Raw genomic sequence first — 25,980 nt, forward strand, 5'->3', positions numbered from 1 at the left:
ACATAAAACCAAAAAAAAAAAAAGAAAAGAAAAAGAAAAAGGAACAAAAATTTTTATTGGTTATTTACCGAAACTCATTGTATCATTTTTATTACTCTATATAAAACGTAGAATCATATACTGACGAATGTTATTTCGAATTTCTAACTTCAGAACGATAATTACATATTTGAAATTACCAATAAGTGGTAGTAGCATTAAAAATATTGAATATTCAACGAGATGAAATATAGGTAAGGTAGTTAAAAGAAAAAAGATTGAAACGTTCGATGTAAAACGATGAAATTAAATGATTGGATTTGAAAACTTGATTCGGTTTAATAATTCGATGAAAAAAGTATTCATCCTATGAAAAAAGAATTCATGTTCCTGTCGATATATCAACGACGTGCGCCGTTACTTCCCACTGCTCTGCAATTCAAATGCAATACTCGAATATACATGGCGAAAGAAATGGAAATTGAGCAATTTAAGGGAACGAATTACTCTCGCATCCACGTAACTTCAAAATGTATCACGTGTCGGTGTTTGCGAAACGAAATTCGTCGTTGTCCAACTAACACGCTTGCAGATGCTACGTTCACTTTGTTGCATATAGGGCTTAAATATATGAACAAATAGAACGACGCAACTGTCACTAGCGTAATTTTTAAAGTGAATTAATGCATAATCTCGTCATCTACGTTTGACCATGATTATGGCAGTGATCATTGTTATATACGAATCTTCGTGCAATATATGTGAAAATTCGTGGTTGTCCAATTAACACGCTTGCTGATGCTACGTTCACTTTGTTGCATATAGGGCTTAAATATATGAACAAATAGTACTGCGCAAGTGTCACTAGCGTAATCTGAACGTGTTAAAGTGAATCAATACATAACTTCGTCATCTATGTTTGACCATGACTACGGCAGTGGTCATTGATATATGTGAAGCTTCGTGGAGTAGATGTGAAAATTCGTCGTTGTCCAGTTAACACGCTTGCAGATGCTCCGTTCACTTTGTTCCATATAAGGCTCAAATATGTGAACAAATTGAATGGAGCAACTGTCATTAGCGTAATTTTAACGCGTTAAAATAAATTAATGTATAATTTCGTCATTTACGTTTGATCTACGTTTTTTCATCTACGTCATCTACGGCACCTACGCGATTCTTATCGATTACGTCTTTGGCAGTGTTCGTTGCTATAAATGAAACTTAATAGTTGTTGAAACCGCTCGAAAGTCGTGTTCCTAAATCATTCCCTCGTCTCGTATCGTGTTTATCAAATGGAAAAGGAGATTGTGTTTTAATGAAATCGCTTGTTACTATCAATCTTGCTGTGTCACTCGCATAGGAGAAGAAAGTGAGGAAGGAGAAAAAAATTAAGGTAAGGTCATCAATGAGCAAAATGTTTAATGTACATTAAAATTGAGTCCGCTGCAACCCTCGTGACTTTTAAAATTCCATACGTATATTGTTATACGTAACATTGCCATATTAAATATATTCGATCAAATATTCAATCTCGTTCCCTGAAAGCTGTTCCTGGATATCTGGTTGGATACTTTACGCACGGAAATAGAGAGTGTTAACAGTAACAAACCCTCTATGTAGTGTTTTTGCTTTGCTCTTTTGAACAGGTAGATGACATTTTGCTTCGAAAAACGGATATACATACCACGGATATGCACATACAGAGTATGTGTATCGATATACACATTGATATACACCTTTGTACAAAGTGTCAAAAAAGTATTTATCGCGGTATTTTTTTCAAGCCATTCTACACCTTCGATTTGATGAAAATTGGTTAAATAAGTGTAGCGCAAAATTGATCTTGACCACAATTTTCAGTGTCAAATTGTTTTTCTATTGCATCATATAGTGCTCATTAGAAAGGAAAGTTCCGTTGTTTTAGAAAAAATGTTTGAAATTTCATTAATACTTAGACTGATTTTATTCATATTTTAAGGTCAAATATGGAATACAATAACATCAATACTAATATCTACTTTTTTGTGCGAATTACTTTACATTTCAATCTTCCTTGATACGCCGTGACAAGCAAAAGTGTAAACACAGCCCGTTGATTTTATGTAGAAAGCGAATGTCGAAGGTATAATGAGAAAAGAGCATTATTTGACCATTCCACAAAATAATTTACCTAAATAGTAGTTAATTCTATTGGATATAATAAACGTGAAGTAGTACTAGTGGACGAAATACCTATGTTGAAACCTTGATTCGACGAGTATAATTAATGTGCAAAACTGTAAACATGGTTTGAGATGTCCATTTTTGTAAAATGTTTTGTACATTATTAATGCTAATGAAAATTAACTATTACATTTCGTTAATAATAACTTGTAGTTACTGTTACCTAATCTTTACCGATCACTTGAAAAATTAGTCTTTTACATTTATGTGTTTACTTTTTTCGCTCGTCGCAGTACATGTTTAAGTCAGATATGAAATATTTGGCGTATTCCAGCGGCTTTGATTAAATCTAAGATGTTGGACCATTGTCAAAATGAAATTACTTAGCATCATATATAGCCTGGCAAGGCTCGAACGTTTTATCTTCCTGTAGATTTTCTTTGCTTTTAGACTTTCCTTCCATTTCTCTGAATTGGTATCTTCTGTACACTATTTATAAAAGAAGAATAAATTACATGTTACATCCAAGTTACCAATCCAAATAATTTTAAGTAAGAAAAGAGATCTAATGCAGCAGTTTCCACTTAAATATAGATCCGACGATTATTTACGAACAAATAGTATAAATCTTTTAGCAATATGAAATTCGCAATATTTATTCAAATATTTATATTTATAGTACGCCATTAGCAAAGAAGACATGTTTGCGTGCGTTATCGATTTTACGCTTTTGCCACGCAAACATGGAAATTGCGATTCGAAATTGAATTTGCACTGGAAACGGTTGACGTTACGACATCAATAACATATTTCAAAAACACTGACGATATCATACGGAATCAGAGAGATTCTATGAGAAGTTAAACGCATAATCATCCTATTGTAAATAATAGGAACAGAAAGTACACAAGGAATAATACAGAATCATCCTATCATCCTATCCTATTATACAGGATTGCTTTGATTCGAGCTCAAACATAGGGAAATCTGAAAGAATTTTTCGCAGAATTTCCTTCCCCTTTGAATTAGCTTTTATACAGAACGACTTTAACCTTTTCAAGGAAATACCTATAGAGTGTGACGATCTATGATTTTAAATAGAGAGGTGTATCTGAAAAGAGGTGGATGTAAAACGTTGCATATAAAACGTAGATCAAATCTTTATTCAAGGTGTGGCGGCACTCGACAAGCCGAAAAATCAGCAGTACCCCGGCAGCGACATCTACAGCCCCCAGTGACAATTACAGCGGAACAGGCCTACTAACTACTACAAGTATAACTCACAACACGGCCACCTCAAACGATTTTTCTCTTCGCAGAGAATCAGGATTTCAAGATCGATCGAATATGTATGCACTTGATTTACACGTGAAGTTGTCATTAAAAATATTGTTGCGTTTAAAAAGATAAATATTCATTTAAATTTAATGAAATTGTTAGTCCAATTGTTTTAAGCTTAAAGATATGTAGGTGTCACATTTATATATTGAAAACCTGGGAGCGGCATTAATTAACAAACCTAGTCACGCGCACACGTACTTTAAAACCATGCTTGAAAATCGATATTCCCTGAAACAATGCATCGTTCTGCGCTTCCAATTTATTTTCGCACGAAGAATCAGTCCATTCATCGTTGCCGTCACCATCGCTACTGTAATCTATATTACTCGAATAAATTCTATATCTTGATTGGAAAATCGCATATTTTAACGAACTTTCTGTGTTTTTTTTTTTCTATGATTTTAATTGGCAATTTCCGAAATTGAACTATAGCTTGAGAATAATCCGATAATATTTGAGGGTATATATACATACATCATGTTTTTGATGGCTTTTGTAGTAAAATAATTGTAGAAAAAGCAAACTTTTTAAGAAAAAATTACCATATTCGAGTAATAAATTATAGAAAATTACCAATGTAATTTAAAACTTCAAAAGAAGAATCTATTACATGTAATAAAGAGAAGGACTTGTTCACGAACGGTAATTCAACAAATACATGCGTTGCAGAAACATAGTTTTGCAAGGGAGAAGAATCTCTCTAGGAACTCGACGATGTCACGTCAAGAGAAAATTCAATAAAGTGATTACTAACCGTATTACCAGCGGCAATTGTGTGTCGGCAATTCGTAAATAAGTTAGTCGTCTATTTGGAGAAACGTCGCTGGCAATATCGTCACATTTTAATTACGTCAGCGCTATCAATTGGTCTTGGAAGAAAATTTACCATTATGTACTTTTGCCCACGGCGTCGTTCCAACAAATGAATCCGAGTTTTGAATCGCTTACTCTTATATCACGAATTTGTAACGGTGTTTCTTCAAACTTTAAACGATTGTAATGAATGCCTTTGCGTACAAAGACTGATACCAGGTTTGACTAGAAGCTTCAGCTAATTAGTGCCCCAGTTAATTTGGATGTTCACTACCACGCCACTTATGAAGTGGCTTCGTGTCCGAGCGGATTTCCTGCACGTAAAAAAAAAAGAAAAAGAAAAAGGAAAAAAAAGAAAAAGAGATAGGAAAAAGAGAAAAAGAAAAAGGAAAAAAAGAAAAAGAGAAAGAAAAAAAGAAAAAGAAAAAGAAAAAGAAAAAAAAAGTTAATTTGGATGTTCACTACCACGCCACTTAAGAAGTGGCTTCGTGTTCGAGCGGATTTCCCCCACGTAAAAAAAACAAGAAAAAGAAAAAGAAAAAAAAAGAAAAAGAGAAAGGAAAAAAAGAAAAAGAAAAAGAAAAAAAACTGTTAATTTGGATGTCCACTACCACGCCACTTAAGAAGTGGCTTCGTGTCCCAGCGAGTTTTCCCCACGTAAAAAAAAAAAAAAGAAAAAGAAAAAGAGAAAGGGAAAAGAGAAAAAGAAAATGGAAAAAAATAGAAAAAGAGAAAGGAAAAAAAAGAAAAAGAAAAAAACAGTTAATTTGGATGTTCACTACTACGCCACTTAAGAAGTGGCTTCGTGTCCGAGCGAATTTTCCCCACGTAAAAAAAAAGAAAAAGAAAAAGGAAAAAAAAGAAAAAGAAAAAGGGAAAAAAAAGAAAAAGAGAAAGCAAAAAAAAGAAAAAGAAAAAGGGAAAAAAAGAAAAAGAAAAAAAAAGTTAATAAATAATAAATACATTTGTTAAACTGAGCAGGTTTTATTTGAACTTGCCTATAATTATTCGCCTACAATTATTTTTATCGACGAGATTGACTGGATAGGCACAAATAAAGGAGTAAACTGTACATTGTCTGAACCTGCAAAGAGATTCAGATCAGAACTTCTTTCTAGATTGGATGGATTAGTATCTAACGAAAATTCTAATGTAGTTCTTTTGGCTGCAACTAATTGCCCTTGCTATGTATATCACGCTATTTCAATGTTTTCTAAGTAGAAAATATCTTAATATCATAATTATTCATTATCTTAATCTTAATTATTGTGTTGTTCGGAATATTCCTTCGTTATTATTAATATAACAGAACAATAATATTTATTGTAAATATATTATTAGGGACATTGATGCAGCTTTACGCAGATGCCTCGAAAAGAAAATATACGTATCATTACCAAATGAAGTTACTCGACTCGATATGTTCAAATAATACCTTAGCAACCAGTTATTAGAGAATATGGATATTGTAAACCACATAATAAAATCTACTGAAAAATATTCTTGCGCGGATATAAAATTGCTTTGTAAGCAAGCATGGCTGCTAGAAATAAGTCCAATGTGGGAAAAACTTGAAAAAAAAGAAACATCTGTTACGACTTTGAAATATGAATTAAAGAATTATGAAATAATAGCAAAATTGTTAAAAAACAATGTCACCTACAGTTACGGATGTGGATAGATATGAAGCGTGGAATAAATATGTATGCCATAAGAACATATTTTAAAAAATATAAATGGTTATCATAATATATATCATTAATATAATTATCGTTCGAAAAATTGTTCGTGTGCGTGCATGTATGTGTGCGCACGCGTTATAAACAAGTTTGAAATGTTCGTTCTACATATATGTATACGTGGTATACATCTTCCCTTATAATATATAATATGTGTAATCTGAGTGGTAATATCTCCACGTATTACATATGTGTTAGTGTATTTTATCGATAATCTGTCTTTTATTTCCTCTTATCTTATTAACGCATGTATGGGCGCGTATATGCGCCGGGCGAAAGCTATGGTTATATATGGGATTGTTAACAAATAAAAATTAATCTAGGTGTTATTAAAGAAATTTGTTTCACCTTCTAAACTTTTTGATGATTGGTTTACTTTGAATATTTTGCATATTTTTGCATATCATGAGCATTTTGTACATTTCTATACATTCAAACTTTCTATGAATATAAAATGATCCGCACTACTATCTACTTCATAGTATACTCTATACGTTTAAAATGCTCCATTAGAAGCTTAAATCTATCAAAATACAGCTCCTAGGGAAATGTGAATTTTCACATGAACACATAATATCGATTTTCTCATTGAAACGTATAGGCAGGTATATACTAGCATAAGCCACCTTCGGCATTTGGCCGTATGATGCAGCACTAGCTCTGTAACATAGAAAACCATAGGCGTCAGTTCTTCTTATTTCCTCTTTGATATATGTTTACTTTAATGTCACTTATTCAGACGCTTGATACATTGTCGGAATGAAATTTTAGTAATGTGCAAGTAATTTTGAGTAGATTAATAAAGTATAATAAGATATCAGATTCATGTACGTAGATTCAAGTGACATCAATCTTTATGTCTAGTATATACATGTGTATTGATCTATAAGTCAGTGTTAAAATAACAAATAAATGGCAGAAGAAGGAAAGAAGATTTCCTTCGGTTTTGCGAAATCTATTAAGAAACCTGTGTTAAAAAATGCTATTCCACAAGAAAAAAAGAAAGTTGATTACATTGAATGCCTTGATGAGAAAGGTATTAAAGTAATAGGGTGAGTTCAAAAAGTAAAATTTATAATCAAGAAACATATAACCTCAACCTAACCTATAAAAATCACCAATAGCGGAATATATATATTTGAAAACAATTTTTTTATTTCAATGAGGAAGAAAAAAAAGATGAACCTCTAATTATTCCATTACTAGGTTCAAAAACCTGGCATGATAGAATTCTTAATAAAATAGATGCAGACATTTTCCTTCCGAAGGCAGATAAGGAAAAGGTAGGAGACGCTAGTGTTAACGAGGCAAAATCAAAGCTATCTAATGGAAAAACATCGCCAATAATATCAATAAAGAAAGAGCCAGTTGAAGATAGTGAAAATAAAGTTGTTACTTTAGAAGAGCAAGCGACTAAAGAAATCATTGGGGAACTTAAGTCAAAGAATAAATATGAAACTAAAACAAATGATTTAACTTTACCTTTAGTAGAAGATGAATCATTAAGAGGCAAAGAACAGGTACGTTATCAACATATTGATGTGCAATGCACAGATGTATTACATTTGCATATTATAAATATCGTTTTGTATTTTTCAGTCTACGTTAGAAGATTATGAAAAAATTCCTATTGATGCTTTTGGTGTAGCAATGTTAAGGGGAATGGGATGGCAACCAGGAAAGGGAATTGGTTGAAATGAAAAGTATGAATTTTACTCTGGATTAAATTAATTATATGTATTTAATACATCACTTATTGGAAAGTAAACAGAGAACATCATTTTTTATTTCACAATCGTTTATTCTAACTATTACAGATTAGTAGCAGCTGTCATACCAGAATTACGACCAAAAGGTATGGGTCTTGGAGCAGACAAAGTAGCATTGCAGAAGAAAAATACAGATTTCAAAAAAGAAGAGGAAGAAGTTAAAATCGAGAAAGGAACATTTGTGAAAATTATAGCTGGAGAACAAAGTAATAATTATGGTCAAATAGAAGGATTCGATGATGATGCAGGAAGGCTCATAATAAAACTAGCTCTTGGTGGAAATATAATATCTGTAAATGAATTTATGGTACAGCCAGTGACTAAATCAGAATATTCTAAGAACTCAAAAGTTCAAAGTTAATATGAAGTGTTAGTTTTTCATTAAGGGACATTTAAGAAAATAAATTTGAATTGACATATACATATAAAGACATAATCGGACATGTAGAAAAACTAATTCAAGAGTACCTGTAAGTGTGTTGTTGCATGCAATTTTTTAAAGGTCCCTTCTATCTTTATATAAAATATGATAAATGTAGAGGTTTTAGATTTCAGTATTTTATGGGGTTAATTTCAGATACAAAAAAGTATGAGGAATATAAGGACAAGGAATCCAAGGGACTCAAGCAAAAGATGGATAGAAAAAGATCAATGTCCCCTGACCCCGAAGACGGTGAAGAACAAAAGTAGTAATAAAAGAAAGAAAATCGGAAGTACGATGCACAATAAGAACAAGTATGATAAAGTGGGGGATAAAAAATCAGAAAGACGAAAAAGGCGCTCCGAATCTAATGATGACAGCGATAGTGATTCTGAAAAGAAGAGACGGAGAGAAAGAAGTAACTCTAATAGTAATGATTCTTATAAATTAAAAAGATTGAAGAAGTCAAAGAAACGTAAGAAGTACGATTGCTCGTCTGAAAGATCAAGTAAAAAACGAGACGACGAGAAAGATCAAGATCTCGATCATTTAGTAGGCAGTAATATTTTCCAGGAACGTATTCGGTCATTTTACTTTCAAGATAAATTGTACAATTTTATTTATACAGATTTTATAATAAAGTGTATTTTTACAAAAGTATATTTCTTTTCTTACCCTTAACTGAAAATTACATTTAATTATAATATGTAATAATGTTTACAATTACATCAAAGTTAATGTCCTAAACTTTATCAATAATTATTAAAAATCCCCGCGTATTGCTTACGTAATGTTGATATCGAGTAATACCATACATAACCTCAAAGAACATTATGATACTTACGAACATCGTTAAACAAGTAGTGCGAACGATGTCGAGTAAGTATTCACTATGTATAAAGTATTTATAAATAAAAAGTATGGGAAATATATAACCGAGTGTATTTAACTTTTCCAACATTTTAGCATTTCGCTTGGCGTTGGTACAACTTCAAGTAAATGAAGTAAAAAGCAAAAATGTAGAGCGGGCAGTTTCCTACATTTCAAGCGCGAAAGAGCATAATGCTGATATTATCGCTCTTCCTGAATGCTTTAATTCACCATATGGAATACGTAATAATTTGTTTCTTTTTCTAATAATTTATTATATGTATAACAACTATATAGAAAAAAGTAAAAGTAGACAAATTACCTTAACGTTCATACTTCCATAAAGATTGTGAATTGACTCGAGAATATAGAATTTCCCCATTTTTATGATTATCGTGATTTTTGTATAAATATATTTTTTAAGATACTAATAATTAGGTACTTATAAACTAGTATTATCAATTATTTTGTATTTATAATTCCACCTATAATAGTTAAAAATTAAAGTTAGTTAAAATCTAACTTTATGTTTCAAAAAGTACTAGCAAAGTCGTTAAGTAACAAGTCACTGGTACTGACCCAAATAGCATGATTGTAATTAAACATTTCTAAATATTCATTTTTCATCTTGAACCTGTAGAAACAATTTATTATATGTACTATTATCTAAGTAATTATATATTTAAGTAAATCTAAATATAAAATTTAGTTATTTTAATAATTTAAAAAATAAAAAATTGACAAACATTTCAACCTAATTTATGGTTGGAACAAAGGACAGTTATTTTTCATTAATTGAAATATTGCAATGCAGAATAGTTTCCAAAATACGCCGAGAGTATTCCTGATGAAACGGTGAAACGAGCGTTGCTTTATCGAAGGCAGCTAAGGAAAACAGCATTTATGTAGTTGGTGGTACGATACCTGAAATAGAGGGCGATAAATTGTACAATACCTGTACTATTTGGGGTCCCGATGGAACTTTGATAGCAAAACACCGGAAGGTAAATAATATACCTCCATGTGGCTTTGAAATTGAAAATATTGGGGTGGAGAAAGTGACTCTATCTAGGAATAATTTAGGAATATGCATATGTACATACGTGTACTATAACCAATTCTATAATTTAAAAAATATGTTATAGGTTTATAAAATACGTTTTGATACGAGAAACATACATTTTTGTCGTAATATAATATATAAATTTTTGTACAATATATTTGTTTTGTAATATAAATTTTTCACATAGGAAAAAACTTAGTTTTTCTTAAAAAATATTCCTTCTCAAATATTATTAAATGATAAAACTTTTTAATAAAAGAAAGTGATAAAAACGCTGTCAGTTATTAAATAAAAAACAATTAAAGTTTAGAAGTTCGTAACATTGATGTTAAATTACAAAAGTTACAGCAATAGAGTTAGCAACTATATTTTTATGTTATTAGGTACATCTATTCGACATCGACATTCCCAACAAGATTACTTTCCGAGAGAGTGATTCACTCAGTCCTGGTAATTCCCTAACAATGTTTGATGTGAAGGGCTGCAAAATAGGTATTGGCATTTGCTATGATATCAGATTCGAGGAAATGGCACGCATTTATCGGAACAAAGGTACAGTAGCTTAATCGAACAATACTTAACTAGCATGAAAGTAACTATCTTTCTTAAATATATTCTATATAAAATATAATCAATATAATCTGTAACTCTGTATAAAAAGGAGCTTAATTTAAAAAACCAGTATATTCGCTGAAAATGAAATAAATAAAAGAATTAGAAGCACGACAAGAGGACTGTTCTCGCATATTCATAAATTATGGAATATGGACTGTGCAGCTACAAAGTTAACTAAAATTCAGTGGTCTCGTATTTCCCGTTTCTCTGTGTTAGGTTGCCAAATGCTGATATATCCGGCGGCATTCAATATGACCACTGGACCACTGCACTGGTCATTACTTCAGCGTTCCAGAGCGAATGACAATCAATTATACGTCGCCTGTATATCACCGGCTCGTGTTCCTTCAGCAAGTTATGTCGCATGGGGACATACACAGTTGACAAATCCCTGGGGGAAAATCCTTTATGATTTGGAAACTCAGGAAAATATGGTGGTCACCGATATCGGTAATTTCCAGCTTAACATTAAAAGCGAGAAATCCATGATGTAATTAACTTTTAGTCTCGTTGGTTCATCGATTTTGCCGGCTCCCTCTGTATTTGCTGAATTTATTAGCAAGCATTACTTATTACTTCGTATGTTTTTCTTTTCTCTCAGATTTGAAAGTTGTTGAGGAAGTAAGGGCTCAGATACCTACATTTTCTCAAAGACGTACGGATTTGTACGACACTGTCTATAAAAAGGAGTAACTCTACACTGAAACAGAAAATGTTTTCTTATAATATTTCTACTACAATACCGTTTTTTTTTTTTTTTTTTTTTTTTTATGACTTATTACTAATTACTTATCATTTGTACTAAATGAATAACTCAATTAAGAAAACCAAAATGTTATAAATAATAATCTGTATATCTTGTGTATCAATATGTAATTGGATATTGTAATAATATTGGAATGTCTTTGATCAGGGATATGATAAAGAACACGCGAAGACTACGTTCTTTTGAACATCTTTAATATCCATCATTTATAACATTAAACATCTTTTTAAATATTTAGATAGATTAATACGTAACTCTTTATATATATAAACATTAATTTGAAGTTACAAGCTTAGAGAAATTGGTCGATTAATATTTATAGATCGGCTGTCTTGATGAAAGGCTTAAAGAAAGCAAAAACATAACAATGTCGCAAATATAATTTATAGTTTAACTTCTTTCTTGTATCTGTCTGCCTTTCACGATGTTTTACCAATTACAATAAGTAATTTCGACTTCTTTGCGCTCCGTTTTAACGCATTCGAGACCGAAAGAAATTCATATCAATCAGTAGGCATAATATATATAACTGTACATAATATATTATAGTATAACATAGTATATAATTTTATATTTTAAAAACATGAGGCATAAAATTTAAGATTGTCATCGACTTAAAATTAAAATATGAAAAGAATATTCCAGAGAGAGAAAAGCACAGTATCATTCTAACAAAACATTCAGATCGTACTGACACCCAGGAATCGTATTACAATAAAATCTCGGTCTCGAATGAATTAACACGAACGATTAACATGAAACACACTTGCGGCTTAAACACCTTCGATATCGAGGAAATTCAAACTTTACAAATAAAAGCAGCCTGTTCCTCTTTCCACCACAGACTCTCATACCATATCCGCTCTTATCCAGGCTTTTACTTGAAATCTCTGTCTATTTACAATTTAAATTTACCCGGACCACTCGTTGAGTCGGCAGCCCTTTATAAATATATAATGAACCCAGAACATATACCTGTGCCCCTAGCTGGTATCAGCTCTAGTAACGTTCATACCGGAACTTTCATACGACGCCAATTTGTCACGCGTGAACATCGATTCTTTCAGGGGTCACGGCTTTATGGGATTATATCCTTTAAAGTAATTAAAGTGATACTAATGATACAGAATTTTTTACAAATATTTAATATGTCCATAAAATAGGAAGTTTCGTGCTCTCTTATTTTATATTAATTATAAATTAGTAAGTTTTACATTTGTTATCTATAGATTTAATAAATTATTAAAATTCCATGAAGACATATTCTGGAACACATTAGAAGATTTTGCTGTAATTTACAACGGATGCTCCGAGTACGAACAGGCAGTAAACGAACAAATAGAAATTCAGGCTATTGTGGTAGTATAGCTCACGTGGGATTTTAAGCTCGAATTGGACTTAAACGTTACGATCGTCGTGAATAATTACGATATATACCCTGTACGACGAGCAGAGAATCTTAAATTATTAACGGCAATTCCTTTGTGCAACGTGCAATTTTATTAACGGCCTGTAACGAATGAACGGCTCGTTTTGAATAAAGTTTACATTTAGAAAGTAAACACAGAAACACATTTTAAGAAACTAAGATATCGAGTTCTACTTGTAAACATCAAGTGCTCTTCGTTTGAGAAGATTACGAGTCTCTTCTTCGATAACGACATTAATTAAGAAGTTTCGATACCGTTTATGACATTAAGATCTCATTAGTAAAGTTATATCATTAAAATCTTACTGTTCCTAGAGAATATAATATAGTTAAAACTTCCAGAGGATCAACAGGTAAAGAAATTGTTGATAAAAGCATTGTTAGTGACAACTGACTGTAATCGATATCTGCTGGGTGAAGTTGTGTGTTCTGAGAATCTGTGTTAATGCAAGGATTCTGTTACAAATCATCAACTAAAGAGCCAGCGGGCACGTCCGACCGATCGATCGATACCACGAACCTCGAATGAATTAACGCTCAAGGTGGAACGGATTTAATAGATCGAGTGTTAGTGTAATTTGACACTTTGTTTACACTTGCTTTATGCAAACAAAGTTTGATGTTCTGAACTCGATGGTTATAAGATCTTATTGAAACTCCAGTATTTCACCCGCACGGTACGACACTTTGTTGATGATTGTCCTTGTATGTTGTTGATACTCCCCATCAGCCGTTAAATTTTGTTCGTCTATCGTACTTTTCTAGCCAGAGGTTTTCCCTGATGTTTTTCCCTACTGTCTAAGTCATCAGGTTTGCAGCTCGGGGAGGACAGATAATTCGGAATTTCCCAAAGGAAGGAGAGGTGCCGTCCGAGCCATAAAGGGACGGTCACTCAAAATGCCGAATAGATTCATTTAAATAATTATGAGAAACAAGTAAGTTTTGTAAGCACAAGTTTTCAAATGTTATAGTTTGAATCTGTTCTTATAATTTTAAAAAGACCTTACAGCCAGGATCTCTAAAAAATTCGATGAAAATTCTCATGAGACATCAATTGAAACAATTAAACGCAACAGAAAATGGGTATAATCATATAATTCCTTCCCATTTCAAAATTCATTCATATACATCGATTTTTGTTTTCATATTTGTTTTATGTGTGAAGAATATGTATTTATTGGCATCAAAATATTTTCTGTTTCAATTCCTGGTCATTTTAGATCGAAACTTCCAAATATCGTTGATTAAAAATTTTTTAATTTTTAAAATGAAAGGCACTAGTTATAGGACAAAAAGTTGTTTCAATTATTTGAACATTCTGCTTCATTCCTACAATAACATATTTTATTTTAAATGAAAACAAGAAACAATACTATTGTGTATAAGTTTAACGGAGTGACACAGGTGATTTGTAGCTAACACTGTAGCTAACATAGTTTCTGCAATATACCCTTTAATCGAATAGAAACAAGGGGATTTTAGAAATTTCTATTAACCGACAGTATTGTCAACAAGTTTTAACAATGACTGAAGGTTGCAAAATTAAATATAAAATGATTTATTAATAGCATATGCAGTGTTAAATTTGTAAATAAGCAGTTTATCTTTTAAGAATAACAAAGACACCAGAAAATAAAAATAAAGAATATTCTAATTATATTGCAAACTAACGAATAATGTAAAGAATTTATTTTTGTTATCTATATCACAGATTTTAGGTAAAATATTAATTTACTTATTATTAGGAGATTGAATTTGAAATATAATTATAATTTATAAGGGACACCTTTAAACTAGCAGATATTTGGTAGCAGTTCTCTAGCCTTTGTACAATATAACACAGTTCAGTTTAATTGAGTTTAATACCTTTGACCAGCCAGTTTCCAATTTCATTTATGGCATAATCTCCTGACAATTTCATACCCTTCGAAAGAAACACGATTTTCTATTATTGTTTTACAATCGCGGAATATGATCAGTGTTTCAATTAAGCTCCACTGTTTTAATTTCCCGTCTACGCACGATGTGGGTACACCGTTTTTTTGTTGTTTTTAGATACAAGTGACGAGAAATTATGAAATGATATTTTAAATTTAAACTGATTTCATTCATTGATTTATTGTAGCGACAATGGTAACTTGTTTAAATAAAGATTTTATAAATAAAATATTTAAGGTCTAAAATAATAAATTAACACATGTGAAAACATTAAAGCTGTTACCCTTATTCATGGTCTTGTTGGAACGTGTTTAACGAGCGTAACGTAGGCGTGGAAACGAAAACGTTGAGACTCTTGTGGCGTAAAAAGACTGAATTCCTCATAAAAATACAAGAAACGAATACAAGAAACGTGCACATAGTTTATTCTCGACCTTGGATACATAGAACCAAAAAAAAAAAAAGAAAAAAAAAATGGGTTTTCTGAAACTTTCGTTTCTCGTGATGAGTACTTTATGATGCAATAAAAAATTTTGTCTGAAAATTATACTCAAGATCAATTTCATGATCCATTTTCTCTAACAGATCTCCATCTTCCACAGCTATAACAAATAATTTTTTCACACTCTATACATTTAACATCGATTATAATTCTGATAATTGAAACACCGAACATCAATGTGTTTATTCACTACGCTAACACAGATAACAATTAACAACTTTGACAACTTACTGGACACCCTGGGCAATAGATTCATAGCTGGATTCCTCGGCTGATCTCTCCTCTGATCATTCCCCCGTGATAGTAACATAAATGTCCCCTCCTATTGAACCCTTCACTTGTGCAGAGATCATAGAAGCAATCAGTCGCCTAAACCCCAAGAAAGCAGCAGGTCACCACCTAATAGGAAATAAAGCAATCAAGTAACTTCCGATAAAAGGGATTGCACTGGAAAAAAACAAGAGATTAAGAAAAAATTCTGAAAGAGACACAAATCAGTAGTATTATTTTATATTACTTTGCGAATTACTTTTCAAAGTAATTCGCAAGTAAGTAATTTCAAAGTATTTCAAAATATAGAATAAAAAAAATTAAAATATTACAATTACCATCAATAAGCTCAGCGTCCACATATGACTATGTGACACATAGTGATTGACGCTTCCAGATATGGGACTATGGTTCTGAAGTGAACCATTTCTGGGTGAGTCATCGACGGTAGTGACATTAAATTCGATCGGATCTTCTGTGGGGTTTAGGCATTCGATGTTGCAACATCTGCGTTCAAAGCGGAACTTCTTGCACTTCTGTAATAAAAAGAAATCGATTAATTGTACGGATCAATCGTCACTAGACTATTTGAAAATTCAGGTTATTCAAAGAATGAAAGAAGAAGGAATTGCTCCAATTCCACCATTGCTTTAGCAAAACTAGTATTTGAGAACCATTAGTCAAATATATTATAACACTAATACTAATACTAACGGTTTCACCGTCGAAAAGTGGATCTTTCTAGCATGTCTACGCAAATGAAGGTTGGAGGGGGGAGGGGGAGGGGGGAACTGTACATGCGCCAAACACCTTTACGTTCGTAATTTTTCACACAAATTTACAACTGTAGGGAAAAAATTATCTCTGATGTTTCAGATGTTAGAAATTGACAATATCGCATAACGGAATGCTGTGTTCTAGATATTCTATTTTTGTTACGAAAGTGGTACAAACGAAGTCCACTTAAGAATAGTACAACAAAATCGGTTGACGTTAGGTTATCATGCAGATATCGCGGCTTTTGCTTTGGAAAGCACGCAACTGCCAGTCTCGTCGTCCCTTGTAAACGAGAGAAAGATATTGTAATTGGTCGGGATTAACATAAAACTCGTCGCATGCGATCAGATGGCCTGAATGTTTAAAAAACGAGAGTAGAGTGCGTGCTACGTGGTTCTAACAGTTTAGGCGGAAACTAATTATTGTAACCGGAGCCGAGATATGTAGCGATATTACTTTCCTCGACAAAGCGTATAAGGTGAGGAAAGAATCGCGATAAGGTAGAACAAGAGACAGGAATTCTTTACGTAAAGCAGATCTGTCAACTAGATAGAGATCCTACAGCTATAACTACAGTGAATCCGTACTCTGGCGAATTGTCGTTTCACAAATAAAGCTTCTGAAAAACGGAATTCATAGAATATAACTGCTGTTGTAAGAATCTATATATCTGATTTTGCTGCCGTATTTGTCAGAACGTTTGTTTATCAAAAAAACGCATCCTCTGTAATCTTCTGTAGTTTAACAAGGCACAGTTAATAAAAGAGATAGAGCGTTAAACGGTGACGATTTAATCACAGTTAAATAGATATTGGTCTCTTTAGTTAAAATGCCCTATGATTTATTTGCATCATTTTTTTTCCATGCAATTTAAAATATTTAAATAAACAATATTTACCAAATATTCAAATATTTAAAGAAACAGTAGTCCATACAATATAATTTTATTTGATGGTTATTTGATATTTAATATTTTGGTTTACATACAAAATTGAAATTATACTTTGCTTGAGGACAAAAATTCTAATTGCATTCCTAACATATACCAATAATTATTGATCGAAATAGAAAGAACTGCAGGACTAGGAAGATTACTTAGCATCTTATATAGCCTGGCAAGGCTCGAACGTTTCATCTTCCTGTAGATTTTCTTTGCTTTTAGACTTTCCTTCCATTTCTCTGAATTGGTATCTTCTGTACACTATTTATAAAAGAAGAATAAATTACATGTTACATCCAAGTTACCAATCCAAATAATTTTAAGTAAGAAAAGAGATCTAATGCAGCAGTTTCCACTTAAATATAGATCCGACGATTATTTACGAACAAATAGTATAAATCTTTTAGCAATATGAAATTCGCAATATTTATTCAAATATTTATATTTATAGTACGCCATTAGCAAAGAAGACATGTTTGCGTGCGTTATCGATTTTACGCTTTTGCCACGCAAACATGGAAATTGCGATTCGAAATTGAATTTGCACTGGAAACGGTTGACGTTACGACATCAATAACATATTTCAAAAACATTGACGATATCATACGGAATCAGAGAGATTCTATGAGAAGTTAAACGCATAATCATCCTATTGTAAATAACAGGAACAGAAAGTACACAAGGAATAATACAGAATCATCCTATCATCCTATCCTATTATACAGGATTGTTTTGATTCGAGCTCAAACATAGGGAAATCTGAAAGAATTTTTCGCAGAATTTCCTTCCCCTTTGAATTAGCTTTTATACAGAACGACTTTAACCTTTTCAAGGAAATACCTATAGAGTGTGACGATCTATGATTTTAAATAGAGAGGTATATCTGAAAAGAGGTGGATGTAAAACGTAGCATATAAAACGTAGATCAAATCTTTATTCAAGGATTTTTTCTCTTCGCAGAGAATCAGGTTTTCAAGAACGATCGAATATGTATGCACTTGATTTACACGTGAAGTTGTCATTAAAAATATTGTTGCGTTTAAAAAGATAAATATTCATTTAAATTTAATGAAATTGTTAGTCCAATTGTTTTAAGCTTAAAGATATGTAGGTGTCACATTTATATATTGAAAACCTGGGAGCGGCATTAATTAACAAACCTAGTCACGCGCACACGTACTTTAAAACCATGCTTGAAAATCGATATTCCCTGAAACAATGCATCGTTCTGCGCTTCCAATTTATTTTCGCACGAAGAATCAGTCCATTCATCGTTGCCGTCACCATCGCTACTGTAATCTATATTACTCGAATAAATTCTATATCTTGATTGGAAAATCGCATATTTTAACGAACTTTCTGTGTTTTTTTTTTTTTTCTATGATTTTAATTGGCAATTTCCGAAATTGAACTATAGCTTGAGAATAAACCGATAATATTTGAGGGTATATATACATACATCATGTTTTTGATGGGTTTTGTAGTAAAATAATTGTAGAAAAAGCAAACTTTTTAAGAAAAAATTACCATATTCGAGTAATAAATTATAGAAAATTACCAATGTAATTCAGCTAATTAGTGCCCCAGTTAATTTCGATGTTCACTACCACGCCACTTAAGAAGTGGTTTCGTGTCCGAGCGGATTTCCCCCACGTAAAGAAAAAAAGAAAAAGAAACAGGAAAAAAAAAGAAAAAGAGAAAGGAAAAAAAAGAAAAAGAAAAAGGAAAAAAAAGAAAAAGAGAAAGAAAAAGAAAACGAAAAAGAAAAAAAAAGTTAATTTGGATGTTATAAAATGTTATATAACCAAGAACTTATCTTCTACTTGGTAGTCGCATAAGAGAAGACCGAGCCATTGAATCGCTCAAATAGATTAGCTGATTCGCTTAACGTAATTTTACTTCCGATGACGTAAACAAGAGCAGAAAGTACACAAGTAATAATACAGAAATGTCAAATGTACAGAAGAATAAATTTCGTTAAATCATTAGCACGTAACATTTCCTTATAATTCCATTTGTGTATAGCAAAATAGCTTGTGTGCTTTCATGAATTATAATTGATATTTAGAAGCTTTCATGTAGGTAGATATATAACTCGTGTTAATTAGTAATTTAACAATACATCATGACAACATATCATTTTCGTTTCTTCGTTTATCTCGTTATGCGCGTAAACGAATGTGTAAATAAAGACATATAATCAACGATAACATGTAGTGGCAAACATGATAATTATCGACAAAGGAGAATATTGGTGAAATGATTGTGGGTGATTTCACTCGGTGTATCGGTACATAAACTTTGATAGACATTGCCGGTGGATTCGCTGTCGGTGAAATCGTGTCGATGAAATAATTGTCAGTGATTTAAAGATAACCCAATTTATTGATCTCCCCTTCATAGAGTTGTACGTCTCTCTATAAAACATATTCTACCTGGAAGGGCTGAAACATTTAGCTTAGTCACACTAAACTGGACTGGACTGCAAGTAAGAAGATTGAAATGCAAAATTCACGTGTGAGCGCAACGGTTTAGATGGAAAGTTCGATAAGGCGATTATGTATATTAACCCGAAAGAAAGCTCATGGCTTTGCAACGCGTTACACGCAACACGGAATTTCCCTCGCTGAAATAATCCTATTACAACGATACGATTTTCCTTAACAGATCTCGCAATGTAATTCTCCCTCTACAACTTTTTATTAGGTTTGAAACACGAGAGTTTCGAAGCTCTGCAAAGTCTCGCGAATCTAGAAGTCGAGTTTCAACGTATTTTCGCTTCTTATTTTATAGCTGTTAATAGTTATTATCTCACTCTGCACGTACATCAAACGAGTACTTATGTAAATCCAAAGGAAACGGAAACAACCGAGAATAATTGAGGATAATTCGAATACGTACCGATTAGTAAAGTGTTTGGCAAAGAAAAAAAAAAGGAAAATTGTATCGGAGAAATAGGGGAAAAACGGTGGCGTACATCAAGCAATCTTTATGGCTGTAATACATTTATTATTCATTTATGTTCATTTTCTATCGCGTAACAGACGTTGAAATAACTGGCAGAACGAGCATATAAATCTTGTATCGCTCGACCTGACTTTTCCCGATGGAAAAATATTCACCAGCCTGGGATCGTGCATCGCTAATTACTCCGTTCTACTTTTCGAACGCGTTTCCATCCATACAGGAAAGCAAGAAGGCAAACCCTATCGCACAGTCATGAAGAGATGCAAAAGCAAGAAACCAACCAACGACATGCCGATCGACATGGTGGAAGCAGTCCTACAGAGGCTATTCACCATGGGACACGGACCCTCCCATTACGAGGGCCGCGAAGAGGCAGAGACCGAAGAAGAAGGAGACATCAGCTTCAGCGTCGTCATCGGCGAAGGCGATGTCGTCGATGCCGCCGGAAGAATGAACACCAAGAAGGCTGCAGGAGTCGATGGAAGACTCCTGGACTGCTGGAAGCAGGAGCTGGAAGCAAGCTGGAACCAGACTGCTGGAAGACGGCCAGAGTAATACTGCTAAGGAAGCCGGGAAAGGATCCCAGTCTCCCTAACGCGTACCGGCCGATAAGCATACTCCCAGCCATGAGCAAGATCTGGGAAAAATGCTTTAAGAAGATCATCGAGAGATGCATCGGAACGGACCCGTTCCATCGGAGGCAGTATGGGTTCAGAAAGAAGAATTAGCTTAGCGAATACCGATAAGAACAGGAAGAAGCTGAAACGGGCACAACGAACGGCCCTGTGCATAACAACGACGGCATATCGTACCGTCTCCCACGCGGCACTTTGCGTGTTGACCGGAAATCTCCCGATCTACATAAAGATAAAGATGCTCGGAGAGACTTACGAGTGGAACAAGATCCATAAGACCAAGATCGGCGCGGATGACGGCAACGAGCTGAAGGGGGAACTGGAGGCGCAAGGAAATTAATACCGAGTGCGCTGCTATTTACCAAAAAGAAGATGGACATCGATCATCACAGCATGCAGCTGTTAACCGGGCATGGGAGTGTGGCGGCACTCGACACTAACTAGTGTCGGACGACGGCAGCGACATCTACAGCCCCCAGTGACAATTACAGCGGACCAGGCCCAACTACCACAGCTATCACGCACGTCCAATAAATATATAACGCACACACGGCCACCTCTACAGGAGTTTCGGTGTCTATAGAAAGAGGATTGGCAAGAGCAGCGACAGCAACTGTCTCGACTGTGGAGACCCTAACGACGATGCAGAGCACGCCCTCTTCACGTGCCCGAGGTGAACGGACAGAAGGATTGAGCTGGAGAACGCTCTTGGCGAGAAGATAGACGTGGACAATCTGATCGCCACGGTGACCGCCAAGAACGAGAGCTGGGATAAATTCAGGCAATTTCGCAAGACCGTCATGTCTCACAGGAGGGTGACAGCGAAGGCCTTGAAGGAGACAAGGAGGAGAACGAGAGCAACAACAACTACGCGGAGCAGTGAAGGCAGAGATACAAGACAACAAAGAACCACAGAAGGAGATCAGCCCAGTATTCTGAACTAGCTGAGAAGATGACGAGAGCAATACTGAATATACAGAATAGCTGCCCGACGAAGAAGATACAACGGGGCATGAAAGGACAACCCTGATGACTGCCGACAGGTTTTACCGGGGTTGTCTGTCCTCAAAGCAAAGGAAAAAGGAGGAGGGGTTTTTAGTGGGTATGGCAACAACATCCGCCCGAGTCCCACATAACCCAGTGATGCGGATCACTGGGTATGCGTAACAGCATTTTCCCCTCCTCACGCAAAAAAAAAAAAAAGAAAAAAAACTATACACTCTATCAATTTTAAGTTGATAATTTCGTTATTATATAATTTTTCTTAGTCTAAACTGAATCCAGGAAGAAGAACTTTCATCCAATTACATACTTCATTAATTCATGAATTGTATTCGTTACCGTACGTACAAAAAGAAAGTTGACTGATATAAAAATTCAAAGGATAGAACTTCTAAGCTCGCGATTGGAAACAGATTCAGTTCAATGGTTTAATTTGCCATTTAATTGAATTCTCTGGCAATTTCAGCGAACTGTGGGCTTTAAAAGTGTCCCGCATTCAAACGCAAGACTTCTCCTCCACCTTTCTCTTTCTTTCAATTCCAACCTCAAGTAATTGACCTATTAATTCGACGATATATTTACATGCTCGCAAGGGATTCAAACAACTTCGTTGCGTTAAATTCGCAATTATAACCAACAGGAATGTCTCAATCAATGTGCAGCTCGAAACAAATAATAGATAATTAACTTTTCAATATAACGATTGATATGTTTGATGAAGAAAAATGTATGAATTTTTAAAAACGTCTCCTAGTACATTTAGCATTTTTATAGTAAAAACTTAGAACACACACGCACACATATACTATTCCATGAAATGATTTACACAGCTATGAGTCTAATCCTATCATATTATAAAGGGATGAACGAACTTTTCCTAATAAATATAACTTTATACAAAATCTTGTTTAAAAAAATTAGTTTTTTATTCTCATTAAATTAATTTAATATCAGAATATATAATTTTAGTCGTTATCAAAATTTTATGTCAAATGCGTTCATAGATATATATATAAATAAATGTCTAATCCTATGTATTTATTTCAACTGAAATCTTAACTTAAATATTTATTAACAATATTCTGACGAATATGCAATGAAAGATAAAAACAAGTTTATTTTTCCTATAGAATGTCTCATGCTTCTTACTCATTTTATGTTTCTCGTTGTCAGTGCGTAACTACTTATCAGCCGCATGAATGCTAAGTTTTACTACTGAGAAACGAAGAGACATATAGATGCAAATATACGCTATCTCGCGTGAAAAAACATCAGATACATTAACCAGAAGGAATATCCGATACATATAAAATTCATAGCGTAGTTATTTATACATACGGAATATTTCTTTCTGTATGAAATATTCTTTCTTCTGAATTCTTATTATAAATGTATGTCCATTTCCTACCTTAAAATGTCTCTCCTTTGAAAAACTCCATTTAAATATAACGATCAACAAAATATTACCAATAAAAATATTGAAACGAGATGCTGAAAGAACCTTTTAATGAAGTACAAATGATTATTTCAACTTTAATTCTGTTAAATTTGAATTGAATCATTTATAAACCGAACAGGTGTATAAAATTTTATTGCGTAAAAATCGTGAAGCTGAAAATTAGGAACGAATAACGAATGAGTAACCTAGTTTCATTAAAAGGTACGTGTACGCCGATCCGTGTAACAACTTCGACACTCCAATTATTATAAAGCATGTATCCTTCAGAGATTTTTTGCGCGAACGCAAGATACCTTTTACACGTGCAACTGAATAAGTGGAACGTGATTTTCGATATTTCTTCTTGTAGAACTTGTAACAACGTAACTGTTTCACGAATATTTTCCCTGACACTTTTACAACGATGCGTAGAAATCTCCTTTTATAATTAATAATTTCAGCATTTCTCTGAACAGTTTCGTTGCGATTAAAAAATATACAAAGCTTACGACGTGCTTGTTTAAAAATATTTATATGGAACAAGATTTCGAATTTGTCGCGTCAATCGCGATCTCAGCAGGTGTAAATTAATTCGTTCTAATGAACGAATAAATTAAACGACTCGTGACAAAAATTATCCCTGTCCATGTTTGTCTTTCTAAAACTAATTCAAGGCGAGTTAAATGAATCGCTGTGTACCCTATTCGCGCAGCATGTGTTTTAACGACCAGCATGCAAGCGTTAACGGTGTACTTTAGTTTCTCATGGTTGTGTTAAGCTGGTTGCTCTTAGAATGAGCATATACTTACCGCAGGAATTGAACAGCGGAGACGCCCGCAAGATGTTGACTTCGAATTGTAACATATGCAGTGTATGCAAATCCAAGGTCCCGGCACATACATCTGTCCATGTAAGACAGATCGTCCTTCGAAATCAGTACAGTTTCCTCCTAAATGCACTGAAAACGATTACCAGCGTCAATATCTTTGTCACTCGACAATCGTACGCGCAGTTACGCTAACCGTTTTAACGCCACGCAGCGTGATCACTCTATTCGCGTACCGTGGTAAATTGTGCCACGATGTATGGTCACGATCATTAATTCGCAACGCGCTCAAGCGTGCTCGTCGCGAGTCATATCAGAGTTTCCTCTCGTAATTACTCGTTTTTCAAATAATCATAAACCAAATAAAAAAAAAAACCAATATAAAAAATTACCTCTTGAATCGGAAAACCAAATCCTGCATTATAGAATGTTATCACACAAACGAAACGCAGAGCATAAATATTTCGCAAACTTTTGAGTGTTTGTTGTAACGCTTCCAGTATAACCGATGAAATGAAGCGCGAGCACGTCGAACGGTATATTTCGATGAAAAAAACAGGATGAAAAAGGGCAGCGCGATCGCGTCGATCGGTACTACTCGCAAATAAATAAACGAAGCGCTATCGCGCTGCACAGCACAAACCGATACGGAGTCTTGAAACATCCGACACTAAAACGGTTAATAACATTACGAAAACGACCGTACCAGGAAATTTTTGTTCAACGGATCCGCATTGCGGCTATCACGATGCTCCTTCGTTGCATCGATGCTTCATCGATGAGATTAAAGCACCGTTGAAATAGGTTATTCGATTTCTTACATGGGCAAAAAGTTTTTATATCGTGTTTGCTGTTTTACTTCGCAAGTGTGCTTTACAGTATACGTTAGAACTCCAAGTCGAGCTATCCGAGTTAAAGTCTCTTGAAACTTAAAACGGCACTTAAAGGATATAGGTATAATAGAAGGTTCGTTTAAAATTCAAAAGTGTATATACGTACATATACATTTGAATAAAAATAGCGGATAATCTCAAGTAAAAAAGTAGGTTCGTGTTAGTAAAATGGTTTCAAAATACTTGTCAAAAGTCAAACGACTTGACTAATTAAGAATGGATGTAAGAGATTGAAAGCAAAGGGCATCTAAGAGTATCAATTAAGTAACAAACTCACGGTGACAAAGAGGTTTTCACTCGCTCGAATTCAAATAAATCGGTTAATTTGAGCGAAACTTTAGGTGCACGAGAAGCGACACGCGTCCTCAAGGACTACGAAGGTTCTACTCGAACGAATGAAAACTTTTCTCTGGCCCGGTGTGTATACACAAGACGTGCGAATTTAAAGTGCAGATTGTATTAATTGAAATAATTGGTTGGTTTGATCAAATTAATCGTTTTAAGCTGAAATGACGAAGGTCATCCAAGTAATTGATGTCCACTGTAATTATTTGTTAATCGCGCGTGGAATCGGAACGATTCGACCTCGTTCCAACGCGAATCGTTACTAAGGCAGAGACGGCAATTAATAATTGTCGCGTCATTTGTTCGATCGTGTTCACAAATTCAAATACGGCTGAGTGGCGAAAACCATTTATAACACGTCCCGTACCGCGTAGGTCGTATACATATCTCAGGATGAATTTTTCGTACTTCGCCGCATATATTCTCCATGTCAGACATACCATAAAATATTTCGTGCAATCGCGTATTCCTGTCTA

General features: G+C 33.8%; 1 protein-coding gene and 3 long non-coding RNA genes across 18 annotated transcripts; 2 read left to right on the forward strand and 2 right to left on the reverse strand.

The window, feature by feature from the left end:
- Positions 1-711: 711 nt before the first annotated feature.
- Positions 712-20,498, forward strand: LOC126928174 (uncharacterized). 3 transcript variants are annotated; one of them, XR_007716403.1, is made up of 4 exons: positions 712-953; positions 1,182-1,375; positions 3,316-4,889; positions 19,141-20,498. It is a non-coding gene; the product is annotated as an uncharacterized LOC126928174 (long non-coding RNA). The 3 variants fall into 3 exon arrangements; XR_007716405.1 differs by having other exon boundaries at positions 19,145-20,498; XR_007716404.1 differs by lacking the exons at positions 712-953; positions 1,182-1,375 and adding an exon at positions 3,058-3,250.
- On the reverse strand, positions 4,430-5,243 carry LOC126928176 (uncharacterized). The gene is made up of 2 exons (XR_007716407.1): positions 5,060-5,243; positions 4,430-4,887 (listed from the first exon to the last, which is right to left on the reverse strand). It is a non-coding gene; the product is annotated as an uncharacterized LOC126928176 (long non-coding RNA).
- LOC126928173 (omega-amidase NIT2-like) lies at positions 7,544-12,380 on the forward strand. Of its 13 annotated transcripts, none has more exons than XR_007716398.1 (7): positions 7,544-7,558; positions 7,638-7,741; positions 7,856-8,114; positions 8,385-9,341; positions 9,913-10,102; positions 10,545-10,713; positions 10,993-12,380. XR_007716398.1 is itself a non-coding variant. In XM_050744012.1 (5 exons), exons 3-5 carry the CDS (start codon positions 10,626-10,628, stop codon positions 11,467-11,469), a joined length of 414 nt encoding a protein of 137 aa, XP_050599969.1. In that variant the 5' UTR covers positions 9,543-9,692; positions 9,913-10,102; positions 10,545-10,625; the 3' UTR covers positions 11,470-12,380. The 13 variants fall into 13 exon arrangements, 5 of the variants coding, with proteins under 5 accessions (XP_050599969.1, XP_050599970.1, XP_050599968.1 ...); XR_007716399.1 differs by having other exon boundaries at positions 7,856-8,099; XR_007716402.1 differs by having other exon boundaries at positions 7,856-8,013.
- A 3,245-nt stretch (positions 20,499-23,743) lies between the features above and the next one.
- Positions 23,744-25,195, reverse strand: LOC126928175 (uncharacterized). The gene is made up of 2 exons (XR_007716406.1): positions 24,250-25,195; positions 23,744-24,140 (listed from the first exon to the last, which is right to left on the reverse strand). It is a non-coding gene; the product is annotated as an uncharacterized LOC126928175 (long non-coding RNA).
- Positions 25,196-25,980: the final 785 nt, after the last annotated feature.

Source organism: Bombus affinis, unplaced genomic scaffold (assembly GCF_024516045.1).
Source record: "Bombus affinis isolate iyBomAffi1 unplaced genomic scaffold, iyBomAffi1.2 ctg00000629.1, whole genome shotgun sequence".
Classification (NCBI taxonomy): domain Eukaryota; kingdom Metazoa; phylum Arthropoda; class Insecta; order Hymenoptera; family Apidae; genus Bombus; species Bombus affinis.